The sequence below is a fragment of the Aspergillus karnatakaensis genome, assembly GCF_047715665.1.
Source record: "Aspergillus karnatakaensis strain CBS 102800 unplaced genomic scaffold BJY04scaffold_111, whole genome shotgun sequence".
In the NCBI taxonomy this organism is placed as follows: domain Eukaryota; kingdom Fungi; phylum Ascomycota; class Eurotiomycetes; order Eurotiales; family Aspergillaceae; genus Aspergillus; species Aspergillus karnatakaensis.
Window position 1 is genome coordinate 1 of NW_027395823.1, and position 17,352 is coordinate 17,352.

General features: G+C 51.6%; 11 protein-coding genes and 1 non-coding gene across 12 annotated transcripts; 8 read left to right on the forward strand and 4 right to left on the reverse strand.

Annotated features, from left to right (window-relative positions):
• Positions 1–151: 151 nt before the first annotated feature.
• Positions 152–592, forward strand: BJY04DRAFT_225035 (metal-dependent hydrolase; the record flags this gene model as incomplete). Its single annotated transcript, XM_073718119.1, has 1 exon — positions 152–592. One exon carries the CDS (start codon positions 152–154, stop codon positions 590–592), a length of 441 nt encoding a protein of 146 aa, XP_073564226.1.
• A 3-nt stretch (positions 593–595) lies between these two features.
• Positions 596–1,377, forward strand: BJY04DRAFT_203945 (uncharacterized protein). The gene has a single exon (XM_073713417.1). It carries the CDS (start codon positions 686–688, stop codon positions 938–940), a length of 255 nt encoding a protein of 84 aa, XP_073564227.1. The 5' UTR covers positions 596–685; the 3' UTR covers positions 941–1,377.
• Positions 1,378–1,639: 262 nt separating this feature from the next.
• BJY04DRAFT_203946 (uncharacterized protein) lies at positions 1,640–2,240 on the reverse strand. The gene is made up of 2 exons (XM_073713418.1): positions 2,053–2,240; positions 1,640–1,929 (listed from the first exon to the last, which is right to left on the reverse strand). The coding sequence occupies exons 1-2, from the start codon at positions 2,191–2,193 to the stop codon at positions 1,870–1,872; spliced, it is 201 nt and encodes a 66-aa protein (XP_073564228.1). The 5' UTR covers positions 2,194–2,240; the 3' UTR covers positions 1,640–1,869.
• BJY04DRAFT_t163 lies at positions 2,139–2,249 on the reverse strand. Its single transcript has one exon. It is a non-coding gene; the product is annotated as a tRNA-Ala (tRNA).
• A 1,032-nt stretch (positions 2,250–3,281) lies between these two features.
• Positions 3,282–4,196, forward strand: BJY04DRAFT_212082 (oxygenase MpaB family protein; the record flags this gene model as incomplete). Its single annotated transcript, XM_073714493.1, has 1 exon — positions 3,282–4,196. The coding sequence occupies one exon, from the start codon at positions 3,282–3,284 to the stop codon at positions 4,194–4,196; it is 915 nt and encodes a 304-aa protein (XP_073564229.1).
• Positions 4,197–4,432: 236 nt separating this feature from the next.
• BJY04DRAFT_225038 (uncharacterized protein) lies at positions 4,433–6,381 on the forward strand (the record flags this gene model as incomplete). The annotated part of the gene is made up of 8 exons (XM_073718120.1): positions 4,433–4,678; positions 4,731–4,850; positions 4,897–4,955; positions 5,003–5,065; positions 5,113–5,199; positions 5,251–5,687; positions 5,732–5,853; positions 5,899–6,381. The coding sequence occupies 8 exons, from the start codon at positions 4,433–4,435 to the stop codon at positions 6,379–6,381; spliced, it is 1,617 nt and encodes a 538-aa protein (XP_073564230.1).
• Positions 6,274–6,971, reverse strand: BJY04DRAFT_203949 (cytochrome b5-like heme/steroid binding domain-containing protein). The gene is made up of 2 exons (XM_073713419.1): positions 6,746–6,971; positions 6,274–6,685 (listed from the first exon to the last, which is right to left on the reverse strand). Exons 1-2 carry the CDS (start codon positions 6,945–6,947, stop codon positions 6,519–6,521), a joined length of 369 nt encoding a protein of 122 aa, XP_073564231.1. The 5' UTR covers positions 6,948–6,971; the 3' UTR covers positions 6,274–6,518.
• A 935-nt stretch (positions 6,972–7,906) lies between these two features.
• BJY04DRAFT_203951 (uncharacterized protein) lies at positions 7,907–8,249 on the forward strand. The gene has a single exon (XM_073713420.1). It carries the CDS (start codon positions 7,951–7,953, stop codon positions 8,215–8,217), a length of 267 nt encoding a protein of 88 aa, XP_073564232.1. The 5' UTR covers positions 7,907–7,950; the 3' UTR covers positions 8,218–8,249.
• A 218-nt stretch (positions 8,250–8,467) lies between these two features.
• Positions 8,468–9,104, forward strand: BJY04DRAFT_225040 (uncharacterized protein; the record flags this gene model as incomplete). The annotated part of the gene is made up of 3 exons (XM_073718121.1): positions 8,468–8,585; positions 8,690–8,853; positions 8,946–9,104. 3 exons carry the CDS (start codon positions 8,468–8,470, stop codon positions 9,102–9,104), a joined length of 441 nt encoding a protein of 146 aa, XP_073564233.1.
• Positions 9,105–9,791: 687 nt separating this feature from the next.
• On the forward strand, positions 9,792–12,132 carry BJY04DRAFT_226070 (inorganic phosphate transporter). The gene is made up of 6 exons (XM_073718328.1): positions 9,792–10,048; positions 10,100–10,527; positions 10,581–11,268; positions 11,327–11,413; positions 11,467–11,621; positions 11,677–12,132. Exons 1-6 carry the CDS (start codon positions 9,873–9,875, stop codon positions 11,877–11,879), a joined length of 1,737 nt encoding a protein of 578 aa, XP_073564234.1. The 5' UTR covers positions 9,792–9,872; the 3' UTR covers positions 11,880–12,132.
• Positions 12,133–13,908: 1,776 nt separating this feature from the next.
• Positions 13,909–14,921, forward strand: BJY04DRAFT_17342 (MARVEL domain-containing protein). Its single transcript, XM_073709276.1, has 3 exons — positions 13,909–14,017; positions 14,082–14,309; positions 14,411–14,921. The coding sequence occupies exons 1-3, from the start codon at positions 13,982–13,984 to the stop codon at positions 14,690–14,692; spliced, it is 546 nt and encodes a 181-aa protein (XP_073564235.1). The 5' UTR covers positions 13,909–13,981; the 3' UTR covers positions 14,693–14,921.
• Positions 14,922–15,490: 569 nt separating this feature from the next.
• Positions 15,491–16,928, reverse strand: BJY04DRAFT_226073 (lactate 2-monooxygenase; the record flags this gene model as incomplete). The annotated part of the gene is made up of 4 exons (XM_073718329.1): positions 16,654–16,928; positions 16,571–16,592; positions 15,878–16,514; positions 15,491–15,828 (listed from the first exon to the last, which is right to left on the reverse strand). The coding sequence occupies exons 1-4, from the start codon at positions 16,863–16,865 to the stop codon at positions 15,491–15,493; spliced, it is 1,209 nt and encodes a 402-aa protein (XP_073564236.1). The 5' UTR covers positions 16,866–16,928.
• Positions 16,929–17,352: the final 424 nt, after the last annotated feature.

The following is a 17,352-nucleotide window of genomic DNA, read 5'->3' on the forward strand; positions in this document are numbered from 1 at the left end:
CCTCTCTCTTTTCCCACCCTCCTTTCCAGCAGAATAATGCCTCAGAGAACTAACAAGAATCTACCCCAGATTCGACCACCCCCTCGGCAAGAAAAAGGGTACGGCAACATTCACCCAAATCCCCAACGGCCTCCCCGGGCTCGAAACGCGCATGCCGTCTCTCTTCTGCCACGGCGTGCTCACGGGCCGTCTCTCGGTCCAGAAATTCGTCGAACTCACAGCCTCCAACCCGGCCAAACTCTACGGCCTGTCAGAGACCAAGGGAACAATCGCCCCAGGCTACGACGCCGACTTTGTAATCTGGTACCCGACAGCCGAGCAAGCCGCAAAGGCGGGGACTAGTGAGAAAGTGATGAAGCCATTCAATTTGAGTAATAACATGCTACATCACGATATCGACTACACGCCGTTTGAGGGGATGGAGTTTGTCAATTGGCCGCGGTATACGATTCTGAGAGGTAAGGTGGTGTGGGATCGCGATGGGGGTGGTGTGCTCGGGACGAAGGGGGATGGCGGGTATCTGAAGAGGGGGAGGAGTACGTTGAGCAAGCCGAGGGAGGTGTTTGTTAATGAGTTTAATCCGTATGAGTAGATATCAACAATGTAATATGTATTAATTGAACTCCGACGAATAGCATTATAAGATGTATGGTATAGTATAGTAACAAATGCAAACGCACTGGCAATGCATAAGAACAGAGAAATGAAGGGCCAACGCCAGAGACAGAAAACAGTCTGTCTACCTCAGCACCCGCAACATAAACACTCCAGACATTCGACGCAGCACTCACAGGCTTCCTCGCAGAGGAAACAGCAGCACATTGTCATCAAACTGTGCAGTATCAATCAGCCCCATCCCTCGGTTCCATCATTCCAATCTGAAACGTACCAAGCGGTTAAGCATCCACGATCCTTCTGCTCCGGTGGCGGCGCCTGCTGATATTGCATGGGAGGGTAGGCCTGCGGCGGGGGAGGGCCATAGCCCGCTTGCGGGGGTGGGTAGCTAGTTTGCAATAACTATTAGCATTCATTCCGGACAAAGCAGTACAGGGAGGAACGTACTAAGCGCCAGGAGGCGGTTGCTGTGGGGGATATTGCTGCTGATATGACATGATTTGGGTTGGATATGATGCGGAGAGGTGAGAGAAGAAAGGAGGAAAAAAGAAGCTTTTATTTCGCGGAGCAGGCAGAAGGATAAAAGGGAATCAATCTTCAGCCCTGCAGGCGCAGGTCCCACTGCTGGCTTGACCGCTGTTGGTCCGAGTTCCACAGGGGTTGTTGAGGTATAGTTACTTGTTACACGGTCCGGTTCGAAGGAGGTCTACTAGAGTATAGAGTGGTCAAGGGTGGCATCCTGTAACAGTCCAAGTTCTCCGCCTGACCCCAGGTGTGATATATATCCATTCCAACTGACCTCATCTTCATAGCTGATTTACAGTAAGAAGACAGACTTGGCAAGGGAGATGGAGCTAACAGCCCCTTAAGGCTGGACCCACCTGCATGCTATTGGCTGGAAATGGTGCTGCCTGATTTATACTCAGGATATGCATGCATTATTTCTCTGTGCCGGTTTGCCGATTTAACCTATGGATATATAATAGAATATTGTTGGTGGAGTGTTGAATTCCTTCTTGTTAATCAATCTCTGCAAGAGTACGAGATTCATAAGTAACATCTAGTCAAGGATGAACCAGATTAAGGGCCAAAATAATTGCTCGCGAGGATCTCACCCCTGGTTGCTTGCTCGGGTTGCCGATCGGCGGACGATCAGATCCGGTTCGTGGATCATTCCAGTCATCAAATGCTCTCTGTGGTGAAAACAGTGCTTCGTACAGCTGGTCGGGTTAGGAAAGAAAAGGTTATTCCTGCTCAAGTCCAAGTATAAAGTGTGACAAGGAAGGTTACCTCCTTATACGAACAGTATCTGAGGTCAGTACAATTTCCAGAGGATCATTGTCAAAATATATAACCAGCGCCTCGGAGTCCACTCATATATGCCAGCGTCATCAAAACATCAACTGTTCTGGTCATATATGAAGGATGACTGATTAGGAAAATAACAATAACAATCCAGGTCCAAAAAAGAAAAGAAATGAGATAAGTGGAGTTTGTGGTTGTGGGTGAAGGGAGGAAAAAAATGGACACTCGGGGAATCGAACCCCGGGCCTCTTCAAGATCTAGTTTCAGGCACATTTGGAACAAACGGACCTCACTGCAAATGAAGCGTCATACCCCTAGACCAAGCGCCCATAGATAGAACGAATTTGCTAGGTTTGGATATATAATGCTACCATCAGCAAATCACCACTAAAGTTATGTTATCTTCATACTCAGCTTTTAATATAATCGCTTTATAGAGCATCCCCGCTAACATAAAGCTTGGCTCGTGTCTTTAAAGGCCTACCAAGCACATGCTCATCAGGGTCCTTTGCTCCGATCCGATTCCGCGGCTCCTTCCTTCCCACATGTCTGGAATTTTCACATGCTGTAGATTTTCTTCAATCATTGTTTGTCAGATACATCGAGTCAGAAATAGCATATCTCTGTTTCAGCGTGATAGCTAGCTTCAGGGTCCGAACAACTTCTTAGGGCTTGTTCTTCTAAGCGTCTGAGGTTAATAAGGGCAGTTGCATAGTCCCCCGCTCATGATACAGTAACTCGCTGTGTTAAGTTGTGAGTTAGATTCACAGACATAAAGAATCATCAGGGTAATCTCTGCAGCAATTCTAAACATAACAGACAGCAGATTATGCGAGCTTCTCGAGGACTAATCGCCGCTCCTTGAGGCGAAGAGGCGTGTGTGCGCATCTGGGTGCATGCTTCGCAGGCTTACAGTCCGCCCGAAACAAGAAGGTACAACCAGGCAGTGGTGAGGATCTAATGTAATGTATGGTATGGAGCATCTCCAACTTACACACCCTGTTCTTCACTCGAACCATACCTATACTTATGATTCATGAGCCCCGTTCTGCGCACCAACGATCTAACCTTACTACTGATATACCACAAACCCCACTCAGCCATAATACACGAAGATAGCATGATAAAACCTTGCACCGAGCCTTGTCTCCCCAGGAAACTGCATATGATCCCCCACAAGTCGGCTAGCGGCCCGACGGCACCAGCCTTGATGGAGGGGCAATACACAATGTAGATATAGTGTAGATGTAGTGCAGATAATCACTCAACCCATGTTCGTCTCTGACCCCTACTAAAACCCCACTGAGCCCCTCAATACCAGTAGCAACTCATCCACGATCTATCAAATCACCAATACCACGATGATCGACCTCTCTCCCAAAGCAACCCGCTCAATCGCCATCGAAATCGACGACGGCGACAACCCCCTCGGCGAAACCGATCTTGCAATCCACGAGCTCCAGTCTGTCGCAAAAGAAGGCATCGCCCTCGCGGCCGGCGCCTCCGCCATCCTCCTCCAAATCGCACACCCGCTCGTGGGGCAAGGCGTAGCAGACCACAGCACCTTTGCCAGCCGTACAATCAGCCGGACACAATACACTCAGATGTACATCTTCACGATGATCTTCGGGACAAGCGAGGAAAAAGCCGCGATGAAAGCATGGGTCGACAAAGCGCATTCACGAGTGAAAGGAGAGGTGCAGAGTGGGCAGCGGAGGAGCGAGGCGTACGATGCAATGAACCCGGAGCTACAGCTCTGGGTTGCGGCGACAATCTACGCTTCCATGGTTGGGATGTACGAGAAGGTGTATGGGGAGTTGCCGCCGCTCAAGGCAGAGCTTGTGTATCAGGCGTATGCGTGCATGGGGACGTCGCTGCAGGTTCCTCGGGAGATGTGGCCAGTTGATCGGAAGGCGTTTAAGGCTTACTGGGATGATATGATCAGGAATCAGCTGTATGTTACGGCTGATGCGAGGGGGGTATTGGATGAGTTGTTTCATCCGAAGGGGTTGCCGCTGTGGGCGAGGCCGATTGCTTGGATACTAATGCCCCTTGTCAGGCCGTTGACTATCGAGCAGCTGCCGCCCAATATTCGCGAGGGGTTTGGACTGAAGTCGACGAGATCGAGTAAGGCGGTTGCTGGGCTTTTCATGTCTACTGTTGCGGTTACTTATCCGTTGACGCCGGGGTTTATTCGGCATTGGCAGAAGGCGTATTCATTGAGGTTGTTGAGGAAGAGGATGAAGAAGAGGGGTGGAAAGTTGGTCAAGCTCTAGGCTGCATTACTGTAGTTACTACTTTTACCAATGATTATACTAGAGAGATGTGCGCGGACCGTGTCAGACCCTGCATCCCCGCATCTACACTGCATCGTCTTACTCAGGCTGTCTGACACTCACTGTCACTATGTTGGTCCGTTAACCGAGGATAATCTATCGCGATCAGACACTTCCAGCTCATTAATGATGGCGTGTTTCCTCGAGTGGGACTAATCTGAGAAGGCATTGTCACTATGGTGTTGCAAGCCCTGGCAGTTTTTGGACGACTAGGAGCGCTGGGCTCCTCACTGATAGTGCTTGGCCTCTACGCAAAATTCATCACCGAGACCTCATGGCTAAATGAATTCCTTATCTACATCGAAGTCGTCGCAGCCATCAGCGTGATCGGCGCACTAGTGCCTCCGTACCCTAACTTCCTCTACGACTCATTATGGGGCGCTGTCTGGATCGTCGCGGCCATCTTTGCATTAGTAGTTCAGGTAAACAACAATGTATTAGTCGGCACATCTCCCTTTTACTGATTTACACCAGTTTGCTGAATCGAACTGCTATGGGTTGAAGCCACACAGCTCGGTGAGCTGTGGTATGTACAAGGCAGCGACAGCGTTTGCTTTTATCGCTTTACTAGCATGGCTTGGGAGCGCACTCTTAGTAAGGCACTGTCCATTCTAGGATACCTTTTTATTCACCACTTCAGGGCGGGTTTCGGATATTAGCACTGCTCATGAATGTTGGTGATCGATACTGGGGTCGGCCGTAAGTCCATCCAACAGCCATCAGCCCAGTCGTTAACAACAACATAGACTGTTTCTGGGAGCTACCAAAGACGACGAAACAGTGCCGAGGAGTAAAGTACGCAAGGACGAGTATGTATCCTCACCGACGGTATCACTAAGGTGCTGACCTAGCCCAGCGGCATCGGAAACTCTCACATCGCAAGATGGTTCATCTGCTATGGCCTTCTTGGAGTCACTTTGATCGCAGCTGGCATACCTACTCTGTAGGTTAAAACCTTTCAATACTCCTCCGACTCATCATTAATGCAGTACAGAGTGGTCTATGGTGCCCCCGCATTCGCGCGCTACCTCATGCAAGGCATCCCGATTCCCGACAACATACGCATCGAACTTCAGAATCCAACAAATGATAGCATTGGTGTCGTAATTGACAGCGACGTGCACGTCCCGTCCGCTGCTGACGTGATGTTTCACCCAATGAACGTCTCGTTTTTCTTCGCCGACGAGTCTCCGTCAGGGAACTACACGCCGATTGCATCGCTGGAACTGCCCGAGCTGAGATATGGGTCAAACGAGCGCCTTACCGTTTCAGAGCAGAGGTTGAAACTGAGAGATCTTGATGCCTTTGCGCGGTTCATTGAAGCTGTTGCGTTCAGTCCGTCGTTCGCAATCGGTGGACGGGCAGAGGCCAAGGTTAAGATCGCTTCGATTACTACTTTGGTGGACTTGCAGAAGACCGTTGTCTTTGAAGGTACGCTTGTCCGTCCTTGTGCATGCGCGGACTCACGCGAGTAGGATTTAACGCCTTCCCGACCTTGACCATCCCTGAGATCCAATTGAAAACTAGAGACGCCAACGGGTATAACCTGCATGTGAAGATCGTACTCAACAACCCAACCCTGACAAGCGCGACACTGGTACGGCACCCCCTTCTCCTTGTTTAGCGGGCCTGACCAACATAGGGCAACGTAACCCTCGACGTTCTTATAGGCGACATCATAATCGGAGAGGCCAGAGTCTCAGTAGCCAACATCATCCCCGGTGAAAACGTCTTCGAAGTCGACGCCAAGCTTAACGTCACAAATCTGCAAAATAACATGGAGGATCTGCTAGCTATTGAGATACCATACCTCAAAAACGAGGAGATTATAGCCTCTGCGTCGGTGAAGTTGGTGATATACGAGGGCCAACGCCTGACCTACTGGGAGGAGGCATTCGGCCGCCTTGAAGTTACTCTGACTAGGCCAGTGAGACCCTTGGTACAGAGTGTACTCGATAGTGGCTTTCTCGGAAGCTATATGGGCCCCATCGTGGAGCGAGTGCTCGATACTATTCTTGCGAATGTCAAAGAGATGGATGAGGATGGTCTCGAGCTATATGCAGGATCGCTGAGCGATCTGGCAAGAACGGCTCTGAGGCTTCTTTCAGTGATGGGTCTTTTATAGGCAATATCAACGCACCATATGACGCGCTCTATATACATGCTGACGCGTTGGCGTTGCCATAGTTTGTTGTCCTGCCAATAATGTGTGACTTCAACTCCGATAACGCCAGATATGCCGAAAGCGAGTAGACTCTACAGCTATTTCTTCTTCTTGAACCGCGAGAAAAACCCTTTCGACTCTTTCACTTCCACGTCGATCTTCAGCGTCCCGATCTTGTACTCCTTTGCGTACCGCTGCAGGATATTATCGCCGTGGTATTTGCGGAACTTTTTGCTCGCGTCGGTGCCTGCAACGCCGACAAGGACTTCTCTTCGTCAGTACATAGTTTCGGGATCTAGAGCAAGGAAGATGTAGAAAAACACACTCTTCGTCCCACCAGGATGCTCGTCGGAGAACCTGGTCAAGTCGTAAACCACCCCGTCGATAGCAAGCCACAGATCTCCATCTCGGTTGTGTATTAGGAGCTCGTCCTTTGTGTATATCCTATCGACGTCGACGAGGATCGGCTTCACGGTCTCGGGGTCCGTGCCGTCAGGTTGGACGACGGCGGATGTGACTTCGGTCATGGTGTGATATTGCCAGTTACCCCAGGTTTTCGGATGAGTGCATGGGTTATAATATAATATAAGTACCTTTTATCATGTGTCAATGCTGGTGATCTCGGCACGGGCCACGCCGAGGCGAGGTGCCGAGATGCCGCTGTATGCATAGTCTTGTAAGATCAATGAGTATAATTCTAAGACTGATCGGAGCACATCTTTCCCATTCCTGCTGTATCCACGTCTCCAAACCCTGGCGATCAATGCCAAGCGCGCGGCTGCACTCGGAGACATGAAGTTTTAGAATCACGGCGTCGACTGAGTACAAGTTGCGTATGGTTTTAGTACGAACTGTGTAGGCTGAGAGATATCGAGCAGGTCTATTCCAGTGAGCCTTGGCTATGACAGCAGCACCGGAAGTCGTGAAATGCCTGCATGCTCGCAATCACGAAAAGCAGGGCGCTATCGCCACGGTCGCACCTAGTTTAGCGGACGCGACATCATAAGAAAGGAGATTCAAGAGATATCTATTTCATTGAACTAGAGAGTTGACATGGCTGAAAATGCTTAATGCTGCTGAGGCTGACCAGACAGAACCTCACCAATGGCCGCGACCGGGGAGGAGGCCGGGGGAGCTATCTACTTTCAGTTCAGTAATAGTAAACAGAAGGAGCCGCTGAATTGACCGAATAGCCTTTCAAGCACCCACCGAGTCTCGAATGGTGAGCACTTGCCTTTCGTTCAAGTAAGGTGCAACGAAATAAAGTCTTGCCCTCGTCATATATATATATATATTGTTGCAAGCAAGCTCTTAAAAGCACATTCGAGGACTTAATTAATACACAATGATAACTCTTCGGACTAAAAAACCAGGGAAATGTACGTAAGAGAAGTTCCAACTGAAGGAAAGTCAATGATCACTGGTGTTGTTCTGATCTATCGAGTTGAGGAACTTGACTGACCATGACCTCTGCACCACTGCTTAGCAGAATGAATGTTCTATGAATAGAATGGGGGACAGCACAGGTCTATGGTAGGGCTGGAGTGGTCCGTGGTGCATTCTGTTGGCCGCTGCAGCCTTGGCTTCCTGGAGTCTACAGACTCTACACCCCTGATGGGGAGAGACAACAACGAATGCTACAACATTTGCCACAGTTTAAGACAAGCCCTGTATTGCGCCTTCACACCCAAAGTTCCCAGAGCTAGACCGTGCCTCCAACATTCGAATCCCCGACGGCGCCTAATCTCACGACTCATGAGCACAGTCTCCCCGACAGAGTTCCTAAACTCCAACTAGGTAGCTACTCGGAGAATTACCCTACCTTAGGCTCCGTCCCTCCGACTCCTACAATTCCAACTAAAGCAGCCAAGCCATTAACCAACCGCTTTCCATTCAGCACAGCAATATCCCTGCGGCCCACGGCCGCCGATTCGTGCAGGAACCAAAGCCTACCAATTCACGTTGCAAATTATATATACCCACCGGCGACCCCGACGGACTGTGCCTGTCGAGACAACAAACTTGGCGCCGATACTACACACCAACCATGCCGCACGTGCTAGACCAGAACATGCTGTCCACCTCGTCGCATTCTCGCTCGAAACAGAAGAGGTCGCCTTATGACCGGTCCCAAGAACGAGCGCTGGTCGAGATCCGGCCGAAGGGTATGTTTATTGCTGCGTGGGGGTTGCATTACGAGAGTTCTCTCGTAGGCGAGAGGCAAAGGCGAGAAAAAAAAAGCTAATACGAGGCTACTGTCTTCCTACAGGCGCGGTGGTGATCATGGCGGGGCCGAACAGAGTCGAGTCGCGACGGCAGCAACACGCCCAAACACAGAAATGTCAACGGGATAGGATCAAAGCTGCGCTGGACGAGATGGCGCGGATCATGAAGATGGGAGGCGTCAAGGACGAGGGAACCAGTGGCACAAAGGTGTGTATGGACTTGGAGGCAACAGCCACAGGCGACAGCCAATCCCCTGAGCCAACGCAGGAATGTGCTCACTCGAAATGTCTTGGACCCAGGCGCAACTGCTGGAGACAGCTGTTGAGTACATCCAACAGCTCCAGGAACAGGTTGGAGAGCTGAGAGGGGCGAGTCCGACAGGATCAGGTCATGCTGGGCACGCGACACAAGAAGTGGGCGCGGTCGAGGGAACGGTTTCTGGGCTGGGGGGTAGTTGATCAGATGTCAATGTTCAAGCTAGAAGCAAAAAAAATGCGATGCATGCAGGGAATCAGGCGCGTGGGGCGCGGAAAGTGCCATATTCAGTAGAGGAGAACCGAGCGAATGGTGGTGTTGGAATGCGGCACGATGGTGCGGGAGAAGACTGTAAGGCTTTTCTAGGGGGTGCCTCTGGCGCATCAGGTCGGTCTTGTTTGTCCTGCCAAGGACCATGTCAGATAGTGTCTGTTGCAGCTGAGATCCAATTGAGGCGTCGAGGAATTCGCCTGATAGCCTGGACCACTAGGAGGGAGGGCATTGTCCACGAGCAAGGGTAGAATCTCGTGTTTTTGCAGCGGTCCAAGAAGTGCCCTGTTAGTTAGCGTGGCCGTGGGCAGTTGTGATGGAGGCAAGCCATTGGGGAGCAGTCTCGAGTAGGAAGCATCGTGAGATTTGACATGCGGCACTAGCTCAACACGTTCTTGTATGCAAGCTCGGGATTAGCCAGCGGAGGGTCTCCTTCGGCTGTCTTGGCGGCGCGGCGGGACTTGGCAGCCTTGGCATCGTTGCATCCAGAACTGGCCCACCTCTTGAGTCCCTCTCAGTCCCTGGCGCCCTGACTCGGAAATGCACGTTGCCTTCGACTCGCTTTGACATATAAAGACCCAGTCCGGATCATCCTCTCACTTTCCCTTCCATCCCGACAACAACCAGAAGCCTTCCAGAAACCTTCCGGAAAGGACCAGCCAAGATCTTGTTTGACTTGACTGACTTCGACAACCGTCAAGATGGTTCTTCATCAGTATGATTACATCTTCGCGATCGGGACGATCTTCGCGTTCCTCGACGCCTGGAACATTGGTGCCAATGACTGCGCCAACTCCTGGTCCACCTCGGTGTCTTCGCGTTCGCTGAAGCACTGGCAAGCCATGGTTCTCGGTTCCATCATGGAGTTTGCTGGAGCGTAAGTTGCTTGCTGGTTTGATCAGAGACGGATATACTGACTTCTCTTCAGCGTCGGTGTAGGTAACAGTGTCTCCGATACCATCCGTACCAAAATCGTCGAGATCGATGCCTTTGTCGAGAACCCGCCCCTTCTGATGCTGGGCATGTGCTGCGCCGTTGTTGCCTCCTCCGTCTACCTCAGTATCTGTACCAAGATCGGTCTTCCCGTTTCTACCACCCACTCCATCCTGGGTGGTATCCTCGGAATGGGTATTGCGATGGTTGGTGCCGACGATGTTATCTGGTGGGGTGGTGACATCAACTCTGGTGTCGTCCAGGTGTTCCTTGCCTGGGTCATCGCTCCTCTCCTGGCTGGTGTTGCTGCTTCGTTGATCTTCTTGATCACCAAGTACGCGATTCTGACCCGCTCCAGGCCTGCCCTCAAGGCCTTGTACACGGTTCCCTTCTACTTCCTCCTTACCACCGCTCTGCTTACCAGTGAGCCCCCTAGCATTATTGTTCTCGGCATCCAGATCGCTAACAGGAAATAGTGCTTATCGTGTGGAAGGGTGGTAGCTCCAGGATTGACCTTGAGGGTGGCGAGATTGCCGGTACCGTCGTTGGTGTCGGTGCTGGTATGGCTCTCATCTCCGCTGTTTTCCTCTGCCCCTGGCTGTACCGCCGTGTCATCAAGCAGGACTGGCAGCTCAAGCCCTGGGATCTTATCTACGGTCCGCTTCTCCTCCGCCGCGGAGAGGTTCCCCCTCGTCCTGAGCACGTGCGCGCTGTCCGCGACTACTACCACGGCCACAAGACCATGGACGAGTTGAACGCTGTGCGCGGCGGTGATGTCGAGGCCCCTCGCAGCAGCGACAGCGCCAACGGCGAGGCCCCCGGCTCCCCTGACCTCAAGGCCGAGCCCAACGTCACCTCCACTCCTCACCAAAGCAACAAGGACACCACCGATCCTGATGTCATCCAAGTCACCGGTCCCCGCCCTGAAGGTGCCTGGTACAGCGGCCCTGTTCTGCTCTGGGCGCTCAAGAAGGCCCTCATGAACGGTATCGAGCAGGATATTGTCTCCGCCCAGAGCAACAAGAGCCGTCTTGCCGGTGATCTCGAGAAGACCCACGCCCACGCCGAGCACTTCGACAACGAGGCCGAGTACATGTTCTCTTTCCTCCAGGTTTTGACTGCTTGCACTGCTTCTTTCACCCACGGTGCCAACGATGTTGCCAAGTATGCTCCCGTCTTATTCGCTTCCTATTCGAACCATAATACTAACAGAATCTGCTAGCGCTGTCGGTCCGTATGCCACCATCTACGCTATCTGGCGCTCTGGTGCCCTTGAGGGTGCTAAGACTGAGGTCCCCATCTGGATTCTGTAAGGCCCTCCTGCAAACTCTACGACCTCATCCCTCGCTAACATTCCCACAGTGTCTTCGGTGGTGCTGGTATCTCCATCGGTATCTGGACCTACGGATACCACCTCATGCGCTACCTCGGTAACCGCCTGACTCTGCACTCTCCTTCTCGTGGGTTCACCATGGAACTCGGTGCTGCCATTGCCGTCATTATCGCCACCCGTCTAAGTATGTCTTCGAGCTTCCCATCTCACCAAAAGCCGCATGCTAACCTGACCTACAGAGCTCCCCGTCTCTACCACCCAGTGTATCACTGGTGCCACCGTCGGTGTCGGTCTCTGCAACGGCACATGGCGCACCATCAACTGGCGCATGGTTGCCTGGATCTACATGGGCTGGATCATTACCCTCCCCGTTGCCGGTATTATCTCCGGCTGTCTCACCGGTATCATCATCAACGCTCCCCGCTGGGGCATGGCCAACTAGAATGGCTAATGCTTGGAGCTTGATCATTCTTCCTTCGGCATGCTCGACTCAGTGGTTTAATTCTTACCTGTTCTCCGCTCCCCTTGGGCCTTGCTAGATATCCTTTTCTTATTCCCTTTTGTCAGGTGTTGAGTGTGTGGTGATTGAGCGGGTTGGGCCACGCACATCGGGTGCTGGTGCCGGTGCTGGTGAACCCGCTGCCTTAGATATCTCCCGGCATTTGAAGTCAATTGTATATACATCTTAATAGAGCCTTCGCAGTCGGTATATGAAGTACTGTTGTGAACTATATTTTCTTCTTCCTAAGTAGTTTATTTGTAAAGCTGACCTCCAACCATCGACATCCTTGCAGGAGTTGATACGCCACATCGGCCATTCACCCTGCACTACTCCGATCTAGGATGATCCCTGGGCTCTGCAATCATACGAAAGCGAACAGAGTGGCTGCATCTTCCGGAACTTTCCAGGGCTGCCTCCGAGTGAACCTTGTAGAATCGCCAGTATCAGCTTCCAATCCAACCTTTCGCCTCTCTCTGGAGCATTGCTCCAATACTTGAGAACATACCTAATACCGTAGGGTTAGGCAAACCCAGCGCCCGCCGTTTCCTTAGACATGATAACCAACATCTGACCACGCTTCAAGTTCCTCGCCATCAAACGAGCCTTAAAACCCAGCCCGACCACCAACTCCCGATACCTTACCCGCAAGGAAGAGGAGTCCCAGGTGGCCGAACCCTTCAAGTCATTCCAGCCTAGTATATCGCGACCTAGTATATCGCGAAACCTTCAATGTTCCAGACAACGGCAACCACACCGCCGCAACGAGACTCCAATGCACCACGCTGAGCTGCGACTGCCATATGTCATGGCTCATACTTCTGATGATAGTGGGAATTGTGAGCGTTAAGTGATCCCTCGGTCTACTCGCTCTGGGTGTTGATCCAGTCATAGGCGACAAAAAAAAGCATTTCTGTACGACTTTGTCAACTCCTCCTAACGCGCGGTCATTCTACCGTTTTAACCACGGTTTATATTAGAAGGCGTTCCGGTTCATGCAGTTGATATGTTTAAAAATGTGTTACTGAGAAAGCTGCTCGAAACCTCTTTTTGATCAATTACGAGACCCACGCAGCTAAATGAGCCATAGAAGCGCAAGATGAAGACCCTGGAAGGTCCTGCTGAGCTGATAGATTTGACTCTACTGAGCTTTTGAGTTACACTAGCTGGCCAGCAATGAAACACGGTGGCTTGTGAGGATTGGAGCTCCATTCTTCCAGTGGCACCGGGGATTGCGATGACCGTATACAGGGTATGGCGGCCTTACGTGTCCATGCAGCCTCCGAAAGCATCACCTAACCATTTTGAGCCAGGTAGCTCTTCCTATTCTTTGTCATTTTCTTGTCTTTTCACAGCAGATGATTGGGCGATGTCGGGGGCCCCCGGACCAAAGCACTGTGCGCGACCACAAACACGTATCAGAGACAGATGGGAGCAGTCGATATCTTTTGTCCAAGTCATGCTGCGCTTCAAATCCCCGCTAGCTGGAGTCGGTGTACACAGACTGTCCCTACATGCATAGCCGCCCGTTTCGTGGTGCCGTGCATTGCACGACCTCGAGGCCCCTGATCGGTGCAACGCTGGTTAACAGCGAACCGTTCATGGCATCTTGTTTCAAGCCTCCTTGGCGGCGCTTGGGGCATACATCGGCGCAGGCTAGATTGCTAGGCGATGATCCTCCGGGGCTGGGGCGTCTTTGTGTGGATATTTGTAACCACCCATTAAGCGCTTGATTGTTTAGCGCCACATGCATTAAAGACACAAAACGACGAGGATGAAACCAACAGAGTTTAGCGGGAAGAGCCCTGTTCTATTGGCCTTGCCCAACGGTTGGCACCTGTCGCACCGATATCAGTTGGTTCCACGAGGGGGTGCAAGCTACGTACTGCCCACCTTGTATCATTATTAAATGGACCTTTCATACCGGTGTGACTGTTGTTCTCTTGCTTCCTCATTCATTCCTTCTCATCATCTCAAGTCGCTGGTAGACTTATACTCACTTCAATCTACGTTCTCGGCCACAAAACAACACCTCACCGTCCAGAATGCAACTAATTACAGCTCTTCTTCGCGGATTCCAGGTAAACCACCTAACCCGTACCCTCAATTCTCTCAATACCGCAGTCCCTGACAGATGACCTATAGATAATATCCGCCGCAATCGTCCTGGGCATCTCAATCAGCCTCGCCCGTGGACAGTTTACCGACTTCAGCCCCGTGCCCGCTGCGACCGGCTACGCGGCCTTCTGCGGCGGCCTCGGTATACTAGTCGCACTCATCGGAGTCGCATCGCTCTTCGTGATCTACCTAGATGGAATCATCACATGGACCCTAGATGGCCTCTCTGCATTGACGATGGTCGCGTCCGGAATTGTGCGTCTTTGTCCCATCTTCCTTTCCACCCCCCCATCTCTCTCCCTCCCCATAATTATATGGCTCCGTGCATATACATATCTAACAAGTTACACCATCAGGCCTATGCCGTTCTCCTCCGCGACACCTCCTGCGACAACGGCCCAAGTGCATTGACTAACGACCTGACTTCCGGCGGATGCAAGTCTCTGGGTGACACCACGTTCTGCTGGTTGTCAGAGGACAAGGCGAAGAGCCGGTGTGTTGCGGCCAAGGCGGGTAATGCGCTCATGTTTCTGAGCTTCTTTACTTGTGTCGCGGTTGTTGGGTATGGCTTCTATCTTCGGAGGTGGGGAGGGCTGACTGGAAGTGGAGAGAAGGCTGCTACTGTTACCTACGCATAAGTCTTGAGACCGCTGGAAGCTCGGTGGGGGATAGAACTCTGATGAGTCTATTGTGTCCCTGACGGAGGAAGGAAACATGGATCTTGGCTAGTGGATAATTCGGGGGTGTATTGGGATGGTCGTCCGCTGGTGGTATCTGGTGCTGCCGCAATGGGGGTTTCTGGTGTGTACATTCATTATATCGCTGCGTTTAGGTTTGTGTCTTGTTACGATTAGCAGATCGTACTTCGCAATATTTGAGATCTGGTATCTTGATTTTGAATGAGAGCAGCACACCAGTGAAGCTATAGATCATGGTGTTGATAACCGGTCAGAAAACCTCATCAAAAGGGCTATGACCCCTAGAAGCTCTTTCTGACAAACTGGAGTGGCTAAGAGTGAGGTCAAATGCCAGGACCCTGTATGAAAGACACCCTAGCCCATTTCGACTTTGGCGTTGGCGTGATAACTATTGACGATCCCGGATACTGAAGTGAGGCCGGATGTTCCCACAACGCAGTATAGCAACCACCTTACTCTTCTGCAATAATGCGTTCCACAAGGTGATAATCAATTACTCTCCACTGACGTTCTGCCTAACACGGCGGGAGATGCTGGAGGGTGAGCCTGTGAAAAACCGGGCCATGTTCACGGATATTGAAATCAAGGACCAGTTTCAGCAGTTTGGGCATAAAGCTGGGGTGAGGGAGGGACGGAACGCTGCAGCGCTGACTACATGAAAGAAGATTATTGCAGGTGGGCAGGGAAGGGTGTACCTTGGACATAGCTATGGGGTGTGAAATCTATAGAGAGATAAAATTAAAGCATACTCTTGAGATCCCCGGGGTATTTGATGCGCCGCATGCAGTCCCTGTTGCAATCGGCAACTGTTCTCATGCCTGCTAACCCCATACCTTGCCACAAATCTGCAAGTAACCCTTGGATGACAGATTTTGCACCAAGCTTGCCGCCCACAGCAAGGCCGTATATCACAGGCCTCCCAATGAGGACAGCCTTGGCTCCCAAACATAAGGCTTTCATCACATCGGCGCCGGTCCTGAGTCCAGAATCGAACATAACAGTAATCTTGTCGCCTACGGCATTGACAATCTCAGGAAGAACCTCTAACGATCCGATTGCACCGTCTACCTGTCGTCCTACTTGATATCAGTAGAGAGCATAAGGGTCCAACATGACATGACATACCTCCATGGTTCGAAACCACCAGACCTTCACATCCAGTCTCTACAGCTCTCCGCGCATCATCAACATGCTGGATGCCCTTCAGCACGATAGGGCCCTCCCAATGCCTTCTCAGGAACTCCACCTGCTCCCATGTATGTGGCCGATCATCCAACTCCGCCACCCAGGCCTTCGCTGCCCCAATAACATCCTCTTCAATCCTCCCGCCGGCCTTTTCATACTTGGCCCTGAACACCGGATCCGTAAAGCCAACCTCATTTCCAATGCCCCAATAAAAAGGGAAATAGCCTTGATCGAGGTCTGTTGGCCTCCACCCCAGTGTCCATGTATCCAAAGACACCACGAGAACAGTAAAGCCGTTCTGTTTGGCGCGCTTCAGTAAGGAGAGGAGGATATCCTTGTCATGGACCCAGTACAGCTGAAACCACCGATCGCCGGATCCGTTTGCGCTGGCCACATCCTCGATCGAGCTGCTGCTGGCGGTGCTTAGCGTATACGGGACTTCCAGGTCGGCGCAGACCTCTGCCACTCCAGTTTCTTTGTCGGCATGAAAGAGGCCTTGCACCCCGACCGGCCCGACAATGATCGGTGTTTTGTATTCTTTCCCAAATAGATTGACGGATATACTCTGATTATCCATCTGACCCCGTTGTTGTTAGCGCCGGATGTTGTGTTTATAAGGATTTCTGGACATACGGGTCGCATGACTCTGGGAATGCTATTGTCTGCCATGTTAGTCTTCTTCCTCTGTCATTTCCCGCCTGTCGAGTCATGCTTACAGCTTCCACTGCCGAAATGCCAACCGGTTACTGTCCATTGTGGCTTTCTCTCCAGAGCCGCCGGCAACATAGCTGAACGCCCGGGGACTAAGCACCCTCCGAGCATGCTCCTGTAACAGAACCGGATTGGTGGTAACAGCGGGGATTTTCCCAAGCGCTGCACCTTCGTGATAGATTTGGGTCTGGTAGCTGCCGTAGTTGATAGGTGGCATTTTTGATCAGCGGCCAATAGAAGGACTGATTTGGTCCGGGGACTTGCTGATGGTGCCGTGGTCCTTTAATGTTGGCTGTGTGCTGTTGGAGTCCAAGGTCAAATTGAGCTGTAGCTTCCAAGGCTCAGTCCTTGCAGCTGATCGTCGCGGTAGCGATATATGTCTTGCTATATATGCCGCAACTGTTACGTACAATGGAGACTTCAGTACGCCCCTCGCCTAGAGCCAAGGCCCTGGAGACAAGATACAGGCCCTGTATGAGTGGTGAATACGAGCAACGCGAGGGATTTTGGGCGGTTACATCACCAGCGCTGGGCGTCCTAAACACTGAGCAGGATGGGTCCTGTGAGCGATGCAATGGTGCAACTGCTTGACGAACAAGAGAAAATGCGCCGTGTAACGGGTGAGGAAGTAAGGAGGGGATTCCTCACCCCTGGCATGTACACCGCCAGTGAGACTGCAGCATGCTTTTCTCTGTACTCCGAGT